The sequence below is a fragment of the Netta rufina genome (genome assembly GCF_964035555.1).
Source record: "Netta rufina genome assembly, chromosome: 1".
NCBI lineage: Eukaryota > Metazoa > Chordata > Aves > Anseriformes > Anatidae > Netta > Netta rufina.
In genome coordinates, this window is record NC_140123.1 from 140,561,860 (window position 1) to 140,578,159 (window position 16,300).

The 16,300-nt window shown below is 40.3% G+C and overlaps 1 protein-coding gene across 1 annotated transcript in view; it reads right to left on the reverse strand.

Annotated features, from left to right (window-relative positions):
* The window catches only part of PTPRO (protein tyrosine phosphatase receptor type O), a gene marked incomplete at its 5' end in the record, with an annotated part of 155,472 nt that overhangs the window by 23,184 nt on the left and 115,988 nt on the right, over positions 1-16,300 (reverse strand). The window contains 5 exons of the mRNA XM_084287753.1: positions 922-1,042; positions 2,366-2,498; positions 5,227-5,366; positions 10,168-10,288; positions 12,876-13,027. Coding sequence (XP_084143879.1) covers positions 922-1,042; positions 2,366-2,498; positions 5,227-5,366; positions 10,168-10,288; positions 12,876-13,027 — 667 coding nt within the window. The remainder of the gene's footprint in view (positions 1-921; positions 1,043-2,365; positions 2,499-5,226; positions 5,367-10,167; positions 10,289-12,875; positions 13,028-16,300) is intronic.

Below are 16,300 nucleotides of genomic sequence, written 5' to 3' on the forward strand. Positions count from 1 at the left end.
TTGGATTTACTTTTAATTTCCTCCTGGGTTTTTTATCTTCTTTGACTAGAAGCAGTGACAAAGAGGGGAAAAACTTTTTGGGCTGCCTGTGCAGTAATTCAATAGGAAAGAAAATTAATTTAGCCAGGATTTTCCCAGAGCAAGTCACATGTAAAAGAAACAAAACACATACTGTCCACTGAAAGATATGGCCTGAAAAATCTTTGTTATGTGGTCATCTCTAGCATGGAATATATAGCCAAGATACAACACACAAAAGGTAGTCTGCAAGGTAGCCAAGTCCAAGATTATTTACAAAAGCTTTTTACATGAAATCATTTTCTTTCTCTACACAGAAGAGTAAATTAATATAAACTCTACTACACAGATAAAAAAAAAAAAAGAATGAAGACTCCAGGACCCTCCCAGACCCGGGAGGTGAAACACATACAGAGAGTTTGGAGAATCCTCCACAGTTCTCCCTGGTTGACAGGGCTTAGGCCTTACATGGCACCTGAAATACAGCATCCTGGGCCTGATTAACTAACCATCTCATCTGTTGACACAGAAAATCTGTTCCAAGCCATATGAAAGATTTGCAAAGCATCTTCATGTCCTGCCCATGCCTAGTTGCCTCAGACCCTAATCACCCTTCAGGTTTTTGACACAAACCTTTTGTAACAGGTGACTGCACTTCTCATTTACCCAGTCCAGCAAAGCTCATAATGAGACAAAGGTTGATGCTCACAGCTAAGGTCCAAAATGAAAATTGAAAGAAAAGACTTGATACTCTATGCTCTTAAAGAGTAGAGAGACTGCTTTTTTGAAGGTATCCTACTCACAAGCATCTCGAACATCACCCATGCACACAAGCTGCAACTAATGTCATGATGTGTTCGTTATTGTCTGAATGTTTTGGAATTAACATCAGTCTGGTCTTACCTGGCCATTTGTAGATGTTTTCTCCTGAGTACAACAAGAGTCACCAGCAGCAGTCCAATCAGAAGGATACTTAGGATGGCTAATACAGAGATTACCACTATGTTGGGATTCATCTCGGTGACTGTACATACAAACAAGAGCTCTTGGTTATTCAGGTCAGAAGAGCTAACAGTTCCCCACCTCCACCCCTGTATGTTGATAGTTATTTTTATGTACTGTTCAGCCTGGAGTTTTCCAAAGAGAAAAATCTACCAGTATAGATAAAAGGAAGTTTTGAATAGTTATTGATCTTACTAAATTTCTGTGAGGAAATGACTTCACTGTGGCATTTTGTTAAACTTTGACATGTCCTGATACATATCTATATATCTATATATAACTTTTAACTGTCATTTTAACACAAGATAAAAGGCAGAAGGAAATATAAAATACATATATTCTTCATCATCTATGTCTCCAAAGCACGTTTCAGTTCTGAAGATGTTCTTCGGTAATAATATCTTCTCAGATCCAAAGGCCAAGGCTTCATTAATATACTGTGTTGAAATTAATTGAATGACATTGGCAAATAATTTTTAACACTATATTCTGTTTTAATTACGATCTTGAATCAGCTCTCAATAACAAAACCTTGATTTATTTTTGTTCAATACAGTTTTACTAGCATGAGACCAGATACCCTATTCTGCTCGTAGTGAGCAGAATAAGAAAAAAACCTGCCTGCTTTACTTGCTCAGAATAACTTTACATCAACAGTTGCCTAAAGGAGCATTTTTTAGACTACAAATCATGGAGATGGAGTAGTGTATGATGTATAGGACCCAGTGACTAAAGCTATGTGACTCCCTAACTAAGCAGAGATGACACTGATCATTCTGAATGGGAGACTAAAGAAAAGTCCAGTGCTCAGGGCAGTTTAACACTGATTTTCTTTCTCCGCAGAGCTAGACCTCATTACATGCCCAGGCAGCCTGCATCAGGAGCTATCTCTTCAGGGTTTGACTGCTCAGGATAACCTATTCTCCCTTCTCCTTCTCTCTCACCCTGTCTCCAATTCCTCAATGAAAGCAAAAAGTGATTTTTCTCCCTAGCAGCTCATCAATATGATTTTCCTTGTTTCATTTGGGCTTGGCTGAGGAGACATTTTTCTCCATAAATGTCATCAGGCAGTATCTTGATGTTCAGCCTCGAAACCACAAACCAGGTCCTTAACTTCTAAAATCCAGTAGAGAACTGAGCCACTAGTTTGTAACTTTGCAAGTCAAACCCCAATCGTTTTTTTTTAATAAAAACTTTTTGAAGTTGCTTCCCCATCCACATCTGGCAGCCCTTCCATGACACAATCAGTGTTGCCAGCATTACTGAGAGCAGCTTTACAGAGAAGCAAGGAGAAACAGATGTTGCCACTGAAGGAAGAAGAAGAAAGCAAAAAAGTGCTGCTTACCCATGGTAGAAACCGCAATGAAAGTGGGGACACTGGGGCTATTGTGGCTGAAGGTGGTCACACTGCAGTTGTAAGAGGTGGCAGGGGTAAGGCTGGAAATAGTCACTACGTGTGAAGAGACAGTGACAGGTTCCTACAGACATGGGGAAAAATACACTGTAGTTTGTCTCTCTCGTGAATGCAAGAGCACAATCACTGCTCCCCTCTCCACCCACTTATTTGACCTGGTAAAGTTAGGTTTGGTGAAAAAGGCAGAGATTCAAAACCTAGACAAGGTAATTGGGGCCTGACCTTGAAAATAGGCAGGTAATCTGACAGAAGAGGGGAGAGAAATAGGGGTAAAAACAGCACACAAATAGCAGGGGTGAAAACATGGGTGAAAACACCCCAGAGCACCCCAGGGAGTCCCAGAGCCCCTTGGGGCGGGCAGAAGGGTGCCTCGTAGGCGGCTGTCAGTTACACATGTGGTGGGGTCAGGTGCTGCATCCCCCAGGACATCCCCAGAGGTCAGCAGAAGTTGTCCTAGGGTCAGCAGGAAGCTCATGAGCTCTGGTTACCAAAATACATTAGGAGGAACATAGTTATTTTTATTCAAAGTGCAGCTAAGGTAGTCACAATCTCTACACCCTTGTATAAACAGACCGCATCTGTGTCAGAGGCTATTCCTCTGGGTGTGAAGAGCTGTGAGCCTTCTGAATGGCCGAAGCAAAAAAAGAAAAAAAAAATTAGAGAAAAGTCTTTGGGTAATAAGCATGATCAGATATTCCAGGCTTGTTTTTTGAGCCAGAAGAAATTCTTTACATAATATCTTTATATAATGTTTTAATTAACACATCCCTGGTTTTATAAATACTGATCTGGCAAAACAAAACAAATACCACACATGCATCAGTTTAAAGATACATGTCCTTATGGTCCTCAAAAGCTTTTCTTTACTCTCCAGAAGGGCCAGAGGGGGGTTGCAGATGCAACAACAGGGATGCTGAGCCAGTGGTTTAGAAAGGCAACAAGGAGAATTTTCACAAATGAACTCACTCCAGATGCAGAGTGCAAGATCCTGCAGCAAGCCCTGAGCACTGGATTTTTTCAGTGTCTTGTTGTCAGCCATGGGCTCCTTCTAGACTAGCAAGGGTTCCTGTTGCAGTGCAATTCTGAGTTATATTACACAGATGATATGTACATGAGTGTAAGAGAGGAGAGCTTTATTCCCTGAGCTGAAGGGAGTGAACATAGTTTGGCAATTAGACTTGATATGACTTTTTCTTTCTATTTTCCCCTCTAGAAAAATTTAAATTAATCGACCAAAAGATGTTCAAATGTGAAAAGCTGATGCTTTTCATTTTGCTGATTTAAATATAGAAGAAAGGTACAAAAATATTCATGTAATTAGCATGGAAAATCATAACTAAAGATTTTTCACCAGTCTAATGAGAAAACATAATTTTTTTAAGGTTCTAAAAGGAGCCCTTCCCCCTTTTACATTGAGGCAGAAAAAAGAGTGATGAATCTAATGAGAAGTGAGCTGGTAATCTCTGTGCATTTCCCCTTCACTACCAGATGTTCACGTCAACAAATAAGAAACCCACTGAAGTTCCTGCCAAATGGAGCAGTCTTTTCCTCATGCTCTTAAAACATAACTGCTCAGCACTAAAGCTGCAAGTCCTGTGGTACCTCCCTTGCCCAATCACATCATTATTTTAAATCTCTGCTAAGTATGTAATAACTTCCTGATCTTTCTTTATTCACAGTTAAAAAGCAGGAATCTAGATGTGGAATCCAAACTATCCAAAAGATTAAAGTGCATTTAAATATTTTCTCTTTTAGTCAGTACCGTTCTTGATATAAATAAAATATTAAATAATTCACAGACCGGTCTTCTATTGGGTTAAAAAGTGTGGATCTTTCAGAATGATCACTGGCCTGAGTGGGTATTTTTCACTTTTTCCCAATTTCGTGTGAACCCAAATGAGAGAATGATGTTTCATGGCATGTAATCACAGTGATTCACCAGACCATCAGCTAAATCACAAAGTAATCCTCAGATGTTGCACAACATTGGCATGCAACAAATCAAAACTACTACTGCTCCTCCTTTTCACAGAACAACTTTATCAATGTTTACGTGACCTCAGAGCACAGGTACCTTAATGGTCAGAGGAAAAAGAGGTTCATTTGTAAAGCTGAGAATGTGAGCCTAGAAGGAAATACCCTAGAAGACAAAACACCCAAGAAGCAGTAATATTTTCAACATTTGCAATGCTTGCAACATAAAGGAAATCTGAATAACAGTTAAGGTCCTACTGAACTTCACTTAACTGGCCTCAATACCAAGAAAAAAGTAAACCAGAAATAATTAGATACTGCATAAAAGATCTCAGACCCATGGTATTTAAATACGTGTATTTTACCCATTGCTAATTAAGTTATCTGACCATTTTCCCCTTCCTGCCCATTGATGTTCCCTTTATTTTGTGTCCTCTTATGTTTTGCAGAGTATATTAGAGTTCATCTCATGACTAACCAAAGATTGAGACTCTGCTGAATGTCTTGTATGCACATAGCTTTTGTTGAACCAGCAGTAATCTCATCAGCAAGACAGAAGCCAATCTTAATATTGCAAAAGAACCCACAAATTTAGCATTTGAAATGCTTTAGTAGCTCAGCTCTGAAGAGTTTAATTGTTAATCACCTTACCACATCTGGTTGAAAGACCAAACCTGTGTACTGACCATAAAATTTCATTGGGCTTTACAAGACAGATGCTAAGCAGCAGACAATAAACCTGAAGGTTTATTGGTCCAGTCAAGGTCCAGTCACACTTTCAGAAATGAAGAGCAAAAAGCAAAGAGGTGCTCGCATACCTGGAGTTTTGTTTCCTGAACAGATCCAGCCTGCTGGCAGTAGACTTCAAAGAAATCAGCCACTCCTTCTTCCACCCACAGCAGAGTCACGGAGGTCTGAGTCTTGTTGACAGCAAAAAGTGATTTTGGAGGGGCTGGTTCTAGTTAAGGGAAAAATTCCTTTTATTAAGCTTATCTCTAAGTCTCTATACCACCAAGAAGAAGCAGCATCAGACAAAAATAAATGCAATCCCTGCTGCCCTTCTATCTTTCGTTTCTTTCAGATAGTCTGCCAGCATAAAGCATTGCCTCTCACGATGATAAGTGACCAATGTAAAATGGGAAGATGATGAAGTGTCTTGGTTTTTCTTCTCTATTTAAACTGTTCTCTATTTGGACAGTTGGATAATCACTTCCCTTTTGAGCCGAGTCTTTCCTTGAGAACAATCAGCATTTTCTATTAATAGGAAAATGTTAACAGAAACTTTTTGAGAAGACAGCTGTCCACCTGTTAGCAACACACTTGGCCTAACAAAGTTTTACACTGCAAGGCCTGAACCAGGAGATGATAAGGAAACAGCATCCCACAGGTGAACTCTGTCTAGGTTCACTTAGTTGTAGGAGCGGAAATAGTCATTTGACAGTTTAAAAACATCCTGTAGTCTTTTTTTTTTTTTTTAATCCTATTTCCAAGTTAATACTTAAGGGCCATTGGATCTGCACTTATTTCAGTTAGCTGTAGAATAAGTTTTCTCTTCTCACTGAATGCACAGGCTCAGATCTCAGAGGTCTTTAATTTATTGCTTTGGTATCTATTGCTGTTGACTGTTGTCGTGGGGTGCGACCTGGGAATAGACAAACATATACAAGGGATTGGGCTTCCTATGTGGCAAGGAGATGAACTGTGTGAAAAGAAGGCTATTGCCATCCCCAGGGCAACAGACTGAAGATTGTAAACTGCTGGGTGGCATGGGAATCATAGAATCATTGAATGGTTTGGGTTGGAAAGACCACCTTAAAGACCATCAAGTTCCACCGCACCCCAGCCACTGACAGGGACACCTCCCACTTGATCAGGTTTGCCAAGGCCCCATCCAGCCTGGCCTTGAATATTTCCGGGGATGGGGCATCCACAGCTTCTCTGGGCAACTTGTTCCAGTGCCTCACCACCCTCCAAGTGAAGCATTTCTTCCTAATATTTAATCTAAATCTACCCTCTGTTAGTTTAAAAGCATTACCCCTTGTTCCTATCACTACATTCCCTGATGAAATGTACAAGAGCACAGGAGTGCACTGCAAACACTGCCCACTGAAGCTATTATTTCCTCAGCCATCTGCTGTGTATCCAACGCCTCATTTTGTCATGCTTTAGGCTTCACTACACTCATCCTGCAGCATGGGCAGCAAGGATGAATGGGTGGAAATGTGAGGAAAAAGAACAAAGCACGGGGAGGAAAAAGATAAAATGTCATAAAGGAAAAACTACTTAAGACATGAAGTCCTGGAAAAGCTCTGGGGATAGAAACCCTCGTCGAGGGCCCCCCTTCTGCCCCCCAGCACCGCGGAGGCTCTGGCAGCGGAGGCCACACTGACCTCCAGTGGAGGTCTCCCCTCACTGCACCGCCTGCCGGGACGGTGGCCGGGTACTGAGAGCACGGGAAAGAGGGAGGGGAAAGCTTGAGGAACGGAGAAGCCCGCAGCTCAGGCATTTTTCTGTTTGTTTGATTGTTTGTGTGTTTGATTGTTCGGGTTTGGTTTTGCTGTTGAGATGCTATATACATTTTCCAAAATTATTTAAAGACCAAATTTTGATACCGATTTTCATCCCAATGCCTTCACACAATGACTACTGTCAATCTTCAAGACGCAGGCATCCCAGGTTCCTGTCTGTGGTTTGCCATCAGAGAGTACAAAGTTTAGGATTCACATTTCCAAGCTCTTCTCCAGGGCTATGAGATTTAGTAATCTACTGATGTTTGATGAAAAACATCAGCAGATTACTGATTAGATTTTGTTGGTTGGAAAGCTGCCAGGCAGAGAAGGACCTGGGAGTATTGGTGGATAGTTGGCTGAATATGAGCCAGCAGTGTGCTCAGGTGGCCAAGAAGGCCAACGGCATCCTGGCTTGCATGAGAAGCAGTGTGACCAGCAGGGCTAGGGAGGTGATCGTCCCCCTGTACTCGGCTCTGGTGAGGCCGCACCTCGAGTACTGTGTTCAGTTTTGGGCCCCTCGCTACAGGAAGGACATCGAGGTGCTTGAGCGGGTCCAGAGAAGGGCGACGAAGCTGGTGAGGGGCCTGGAGAACAAGTCCTCTGAGGAGCGGCTGAGGGAGCTGGGCTTGTTCAGCCTGTAGAAAAGGAGGCTCAGGGGCAACCTTATCGCTCTTTATAAGTACATGAAAGGAGGCTGTAGCGAGGTGGGGGTTGGTCTGTTCTCCCATGTGCCTGGTGACAGGATGAAGGGGAATGGGCTAAAGTTGCGCCGGGGTATTTTAGGTTGGATATTAGGAAGAACTTCTTTACCAAAAGGGTTGTGAGGCATTGGAATGGGCTGCCCAGGGAAATGGTGGAGTCACCATCCCTGGAAGTCTTTAAAAGACGTTTAGATGTAGAGCTTAGGGATATGGTTTAGTGGAGGACTTGTTAGTGTTAGGTCAGAGGCTGGACTCAATGATCTTGAGGTCTCTTCCAACCTAGACAATTCTGTGATTCTGTGATTCTGTGAAAGTTGTCAGTCTCCAACAATGACCCAATTCCAGGATCCTGACAAACTATGTACAACAACATTTTGCTCTTCTCTCTTCCCTTCACTAATAATTTGTTATTCTTATTCCATGTGATGCTGTCACAGAAGCCTGGATGTGATGTGTGTGATGTGTGAGATTTTCTTTAAAAAATAAATAAATAAATAAATATAAATGTCACAGGACTTGCTGAAATGGTTATAGATATTTTGGAGAGTATCTGCTCCTCAGACAATCAGATCAGTGTTCTAGGGTTGGAAGCTGCCAAGATTAAATTGGCAATAGCAAAAGAGTTGAGAAGAGCAGGGTGAGGACTGAGGCACTCACGTGGCTGCTTCTGTATCGTGAGGACTGCACTGTAGATGTTGTTCCAGAAGGACATAAGAAAGTATCCCTCTCCTATAATTACATCCATATATCTGTTTCTGGATTCAGAAACACATTCCATCCCCCACTCCAGGTAAAAATGGTCTCAATTAAAACATGAGCTTTACATTTGGACATCATCCCAAGCAAATCCTCCTTCTGCCTCCAGCAAATTGCTTGATTTTTCTGCAGGTGGAAAGTTGCCAGAATGAAGCAAACATCGTGGAGGGAAGAACATTTGGCAGGAGTGCTTAAGAGACTGCCAAATGCTGAGTCGTCTATCACTTAGAATCAGTTCCCACTACTGCTAATTACAACTCTCATTGCTCTCCCTCAGAAACAGAGAGAAGGAAAACCTCTGGTAAAATATCCTTGCCATTGTCTATTCAAAGTGCAAAAAGGATAAAGGGGGAAAAAAGCAAAAATCACACACACAGAAGGCTGGAAGTGATTTATCAAAATTCTTTCCACCTTCTTGTTGTTAATGAAATAGCAAGAGCAAAATAACCATAACAGTTCAATAAGGGCCTGCCTGCACTTGCTAGTTGCTGTTTTCCCTGTTCATAAATAAACAAATAAATAATAAAGGAACACACAGCTAGGATTCATGGTGTGCAACGTTAGTAATAAATGACACTTATGGACCTGTCTGAAAGGTAAAGCTAGCTGATATTTTGAAATACTCCTCCTAAAAATATCTGGGTAATGGTAGTGGGGAGGATATACTGTTGGGAATGACACACTCACATAACTGTGCACAGTCACAGCCATGGGGGAAAACAGTGGACAGGACTTGCACAGGGGAGGGAAAATCCATGGAATTTGTTTACATCTTTCAAATATTCCCTTTGATGAAAAGATGTGGAAGGAATTCAGATTCTTGTGGTTGTACTATTTGCCCCAGCACTGTTTTAGGGATTTGAGTAAAAGAGAGCCATGGAAAAAAATAAATAGACAATGATTACTCAAAGACCACAAATTCAATTAGAAATTATGGAAACCTTTAAAATCATTCCTTTCATTGTCACTCAAGAAAGGTTTACTATGTGTGTAGAGAAGATAATCCAGTTTGAAAATGGAGTTAATGCCTGTAAAAGCAGTAAAGCATGCTTCAACATTTCACAGCTTTAGGCACCTAGGGCTCAACAAGTCTATGTATGTGCAAAAGTGAAGTAAAATCTCTCAGGTACAATGGTGTACTGTCCAGTCTTCCTCAGAGGGAATGGAATGTCTTTTTTGTTTATTTCTTAGAGTAGGTTACACAATTTTCTCTTAGAAAGACGCTGGGTCCACAGCCATGAATTTTAATTAATCTATTTAGTTTAAAACAAAAATAATAATAATCTAATTGATTTGTATTTAAAGATGCACATTGGTGTTGGGGAAGTCCAGGGAGAGAGGAAAGGAAAAGGGAACCCTGATCAGGAGGCAGAAAACAAACTGAGAAATAGGCTTACCAAAACCAAGAAATGTTCTTCTTTGTATTGAAAAGTTCAGCTGTGAATCTCAAGTCTCTGTTCCCAAAATCTGCATGTGCTCAAACATTAGGAAAATAAAGACAGAGCAGATTTGTTCTCCCAGAAAGGCACTGACTCCTACTTCCACTTACAGTTAGATTCTGCTACTCTTGCTCTTTGTCAGTAATACTATTTTAGGAAGTAGGGTCACACACGGGAATGAGACAATCTTCACAGCAAGGTGAGGCAAAAATTGCAGTTTTCCAAAAGAAATGCAGTCACGGGTACTTGACTCTGAAACGAGGAAGATGCTGAATTTGCTGACACAGTTACTTCTGGAGTTTAATGTGAGAAGGAACCAATTTACAACTTGCAAACAAGCATACATTTCTTACCCAATTTCACAAGCTGGGGCAGGGAAGTATTGCTGCCTCTTTCAGTACAAGCAGTTACTGAAAGGTTGTAAATATCCCCTGGAGGCAAGCTCAACACTGCAGTCATCACACTGCGTGTTACCTACAATAATTATAGACACCAATTGTTAAATACAACCCAAACCAGACATCCTTCTTCTAAAGTTAATCTGGTCACTTAATGTAAGATAAAGAAAGTTCTGCGCAAATCATCAGATTTCTTCTGCATACTTTAGATTTGTTACATGAGCCAGTTCCCACTGACACCAACAGTAGAAAGCCATAATGCTTAGAAGAATACCATGATGCAGAAAACAATCTTAGGCTGTATTTTCTACATGACCAGTGAAAATTAAATGAATAAATAAAATCTCTCTCACATATCTGAGAATACATTTGCATCTAGATTTTTCGAGTTCTGCAGAATCATACCAAACCATTGAGTTGAGTCTGTTGCAATGTTAAAGGAATTTAAACTCCTAAGAGTACACAAGATACTTATAGGCAAGCCTGTATATATCCTAAGGACCTGCAAATTAAATTTGTCTGGGCAAGTCTAACACCTATCTGGAGACCCACTGACATGACAATGGAACCCAGGGCCTGATGACAGATGGCATAAGATAGGCCATACTGAGCACTGACTTGAGTCACATACAAATTTGAAACCATATATGATCCAAGACTGAGCTAAGGTTCAAATATGTGAATAATGTGAATACCTTCTTCTTATTGTAGGTGTGAGTAAGCTACCAATTTCTCCAAGGCCATGGAGAAAGATGCAGAACTCAGACGCTGCAACAGACTGTTTTCAGAGGATGTGTAGTCTAACTACAAAGGGTACATTCACAATCTCATGCTGGTCATTTAATTTTCAGCCTGAAGTTTTCAGATCCAGGAGGGATGGACAGTTCTAAATGAATACTAACAGACCTATCCACATTATTTTAGTAAGTTATATAAAAACTAACCAACTTCTCCAGAGTCTTCAGAAATATACAAACCACAGGAAGAAATCATAATCACCTGGTTTTTATCTATTAATTTTAATAATTCTAGAAGAAAAAACAATCATAATAGCAACCTTAACTGTAATAAATAAGTAGCCTAAATAAATAAAGGAAGCTATTTCTGAAAGTGATTAACAGAGCTTAGGAGAACAGGTACACCCTTAAGCCTGCAAGCATGATGCACCCATATTTACAAATATAAGCAGTACCATAAAAGTTAGCAAGGTACCATAAGAGTTATGTTGTTGTAGGAATTTCCTAAAGTGTACTTGCTGGGTTCTTTTCTCCTGAAGATAACAGAAAGACAAATATTCCTCAAGACAGTTTTGAAATTTTATTGTAGACACTCTCTATATTTAAACCTTAGTTTAAACAAAGAATTTCAAGTTCAATATTCATTTTCATTTAATTTCATATTCAATGTTTATTTTATATTTATTTAATTGAAGAATTTTCTATTCAAATATATTTTATCAGAAATTGTGGCACAGGAGTCAGATTTTTTTTCTTTAAAGAATAATTATCTTACTGAGAATGTGACTTTTGGAAGGGAGGGGAGGGAAATCACAGCAAAATTGTTTAGAATTCAATTGTTAGAGTACTTATTTGGGGGGGGAATAAAATGTGGCGTTTTCTTCCTCATCTGAAACCAAGATCCAAATATTGGAAGTTCCTGCCGTTCTGAAATGTCATGTTTTTGAACAGTTCTGCTAATCATGTAATTAGAATCATGGTGCAACAAGCTCCAGATGGGTGCACTCTTGCAGCCACTAGGAATCCAATGAATTCTACAGTGTTCCATCTAAACTCAAATAAAAATTGGTGATGAACTTGCACTTATGCTGAAAATCCACTTCCAATTCAGCATCTGGTGAGTCTTTCAGCTGTAGAAGGGAAACCTTTCATATGAAAAAGACCAAACACTTTTTCCACCTGTCTATGATTAAAAGTTCAGTAATGGTGTTGAAGATGGTCACAGACTGCATGAAGCTGTGCTGCTGTCACTATGCTCCTGCGCTGCAGTGCTCCACCAATATTTCAAACATATCTCACTCTATGTCCAGGGACTGCTCTTTTCCTTCAGTTCAAACATGCACCTCAGCACCCTGCTAAAGCATGACTTCAATCCATAATTGGAAAACCCAGATTTATTTTCCTAAGTGATTTTTAAATTGGCTGAAAGAGTTCAGAAGAACTTCATAACATCTGGCAAGTTTTCTAACAAGTGCATAAATTCTGGGTGAAATTCTCATCTCATCAGTTAGTGGAACTTGTATTCAAATAGAAAAAGGGAAGTTATAGCAACTGGTTTGAATGAACTAAAAAAACCCTCAGCCAGTAGTGTAGTCTAGGTTATTATTAACTAGAAATTGAAAGGACTCTATCTGTTTTCTAAAAATACACTCTTTACGTTCTATTGTCTGAAGTTCAGAAGTTTAATAAGCTATTTCTAAATTCTCACCTAAACCATCAAAATTTGTGTAGGATCACAATAGAAGCATTCTGCCCACTGGCTATTTTGAGAACTTGAGTCTTTAGAAGTGCATGTTCACGCTCTGAAATAACTTCAACTGACCAGGATTCTATGAATCTTGCTCAAACTGTGCAATATGAAATTATCAACTGAGGAAAAACAAAACAAAACAGTAAGAGAATGACAGTTTTCCCAGTCACACTTACGCTCTTCTTGATTTTTTTCTTCCCTTCTGCAATGACCATCCAATGCAGCATCCTGGAATGAGAGAGGTCAGTACCGTCTTCTCCATAGGTCCAAGTGACGTACAAAAGGTGGTTGTAATATTCTATCGAAGTAATCTCAGGTGCCACTGGTGCTGAAGGAAGAGGACAAATACATTACAGTCAGGCTCTGGCACAACTGATTACCAAGTCCAATAATAAACTTCTGCCAAAGGATACTGTTGGGAAGAGAGCATCACAAAAACAGCAAAAACATATTAGTAAAGTCATCTGCATTTTATACAGACACCTGAGTAGTAACTGAAAGAACAGTAAAAGAGCATTTTCCTTTAGGAACGTTTGGAACAGGAGTATATTTTTGTTTGCAATCTTTCTGTTAAGAAAAACAAAACAAAACAAAACATGAAGCTAGTGACTGATATAAACCACTTTTTGATTTAACATCTATAAACAGAATTCAAAGTCAAATTAAAAGCCTCAGATATTACTTCACTGAGTTACAGCACTGAAAAGCAGTGATATTCAATGAGAAATAAATAAGAACTGTCACACTGAATTTGGATAGTTTTCTCATGGGGAAAAAAAATGAATACCTCTTCACTGAGTTTGGATCTTCCTAGGAGGAAATGTCCCAAACCTGTACTTTGCCAAAGAACATCTTTTTGAATGAAAAGTTTTGGTTTCCTTTGCTCCCAGTGTGAAAGTCCTACCATCAGAGAAGGCAGCAGTCAGCTGACAGGCACCTAAGCATTAAGTGTCTAGTCTACAGGCCTTTGGCAACTTTTTGACTATGTCATTAGGTATTAGGCAAAGTAGCTGTTGTGCCTCCTCTTCCTCTGTATGCCCCACCACAACCCTATGAGCCTGTTCTATGGTTTGGCTTATGGTGGATCACTCCCTAAAACTGCAATCAGGCCAGAAAAATTTTGGTTCCCTGTGAAGCCAAAGGAGAAAGATAACCATACAACCTCCAAAGATTTCCTGATAAAGTAAGTGTATAATGCAAGGAAAAGAATTTCCCCCTGGAGATGCTTCTCTCTATTAATTAGATGCTTCTATCTATTAATGGCAGAGACAGCCGTTGCCCTGCTCCCTGGCAGAGCCCTGGGTGCCAGCAGCCACAGGAAGGCAAGATGGGCTGGGAGCGGGGGACTGCCCGACGGGGCCACAAGGTGTCACTGCTGCTTTCAAGAAGACTTCTGACTTGTACACTGAGACAGTTGCCAGAGAACAGAGATTTACTTAAGTAGTTACTGAGAAAGGCAGAAAATGCAATACATGAACAATTTAGAGCCATTTAGAAACGCTTAGTAAGACTCTCCTCTCAAATTCATCTTGAAAACGCCCTTTTATGGTGTTGAGAGGAAGCAGACTTATTTATTGTAAAATCTTTAAAGCAATGTTTCTTTTAATTTCTATGGTTTCCAGACCATCCCTATCATGGATTGCATATTCTTTACAATCTAAGGTCACTACCAGCATGAATCTTATATACTACTACTAATTTCCTAACATACCTAGATATTGATGACATGCTTGCCCTCCTAAAGCTCACATAGATCTAAGTCTTAAATATTTAGAAACAGAACCTGCAGGGTATGTGAAATGAGACTACGGGCCAGGACTGATGTGTCCAACTCCCTTGGCACCATTGTCCACTGGGAGCTGAGTGGCACAGAAAGACTGTAGGAAATTACAGCTCATTGACTGTCTGGTGGAAGAGACAGCTGAAAGCATCCACTGGACTGAAAGACAACAACTTCACAGTAAGGACAGATGTGGGCATACTCACCAACACTGACAGTCTGCCTGCCTTTCTTTCCATTTTTTTTTTGCATCTCAAAAGCTAAAAGCATTCTCATAGTAAACGAAAATGTTGGTGGTCTAAAGTGCCCTTACTTATGATTGCTTTAAATCCAGCTGTTTACAGCAGGTGGCATTAAAAACTCATTAGTCACCACAGCAACACCAGCAGTGCCACAATTTCTCCTTGTGTCAATACAACATCAAGCAACTGTTCCTGCAGGAGCCTGAGAGAGCAAATGCTGTTTCTGGCAAGTGTTTACTTACGAGCAGTCTGGGGCCCCCAGGCCTCCCTCCCTCCCCACTCTTCTGGAGACATCAAAACAGTTGGTGTGGGAGAGGGCTATACATCACCCAGTCTCTTCTAATACTCTTTATTCCAGAGTAGGGCCCCTGCCTAGCTATAGGCTCCATGTGAGCAGTGGGATTCTGCACTAGGGAAATGGTTTGTCTGCCCTGAGCTTGCTGCAAGGTGTGGTCCCAAACTCCCAAGTGATCCTTCTGCTGTGTTTTAAAAATCAGGCTTATGTTCCAGGTACAGAGGTTAGCTTCCCAGCAATACACAGAAGAACTGACAGATGGTATACTGTCAAGAAGATCGCAAAACCTGCTATTTAGTATTTTAAAGTTTAGTTTTGGTCTTTTTTTGTTTTTCTTTTTTAAATTCTTGGCAACCTTCTCAGGCTGTGCAGGAGAGGTAGCGTTATTCGGAACAATGTAGAAAGGGACCAAGTGCTCCATAAAAACATCTGCTTGCTCCCACTCTGGAAAGAAACAGGCTGAGGGTGATAAAGAACTTTGCAGTCTCCTCACAACTTGAAACAGTGTAAAAGTGCATCTACTGGGGATAAACATTTCAAATTTGCAGACATGAAAGAGTAGTCCCAGGACAAAAATGAAGAGTATTCAACTAATAAGGTAATCAGAGGGCAGGAGGGTATTTAATGCTCACATTCAATGGTGATTGCATATAGATAAGCCCTTCTAATTTGGTCATTCTGGATTTATTTATCAGGATTCTTCCCTTAACATTTGGCTCACTGGTATTCAACATTTTCATCAATACTCTATAAGTAAAAGCACAGCTGATAAACCACGCAAGTAGCACAGCAACTGGCAGAGTAGACAATCTGGACAGGTGTGGTTTGAATTGTTGTCCCCTACACTGGGCCTGTTCAAACAAAACATATTTGAGACTGCCAGATGCAAAGTCAAATATTTAGGAAAAAGGAACGCAGGCAGCACTTCTTGAATGGTATGTTCTGGAAAGTAGCTACCCTAGGAAGGATTTAGAAGGGACAAAATAGAAGCAAATCACATAGACCTCCAGTGTGAAGCCATAGAAAATGCAATCACTGAGATGCACAAACAGGAGAGCATTGAATAGAGAGCTGATTTTGCCTTTCTGGGAGTATTCAGCAGGCTGGTACTACAATTTTAGGTGCAGGTTTTCATGTACTTTGGTAAAGACAGTAAAAATTAGCAAGGCAGAGTTGGGGGAAAAAAAGCAGCATGACAAAATATCTTACTGAGAGAGCACCTGAAGAGCTCAGTGGATGCAATTTATCAACAGAAAAGAGTGAAGCTAAATTCAGTGCAAAGGT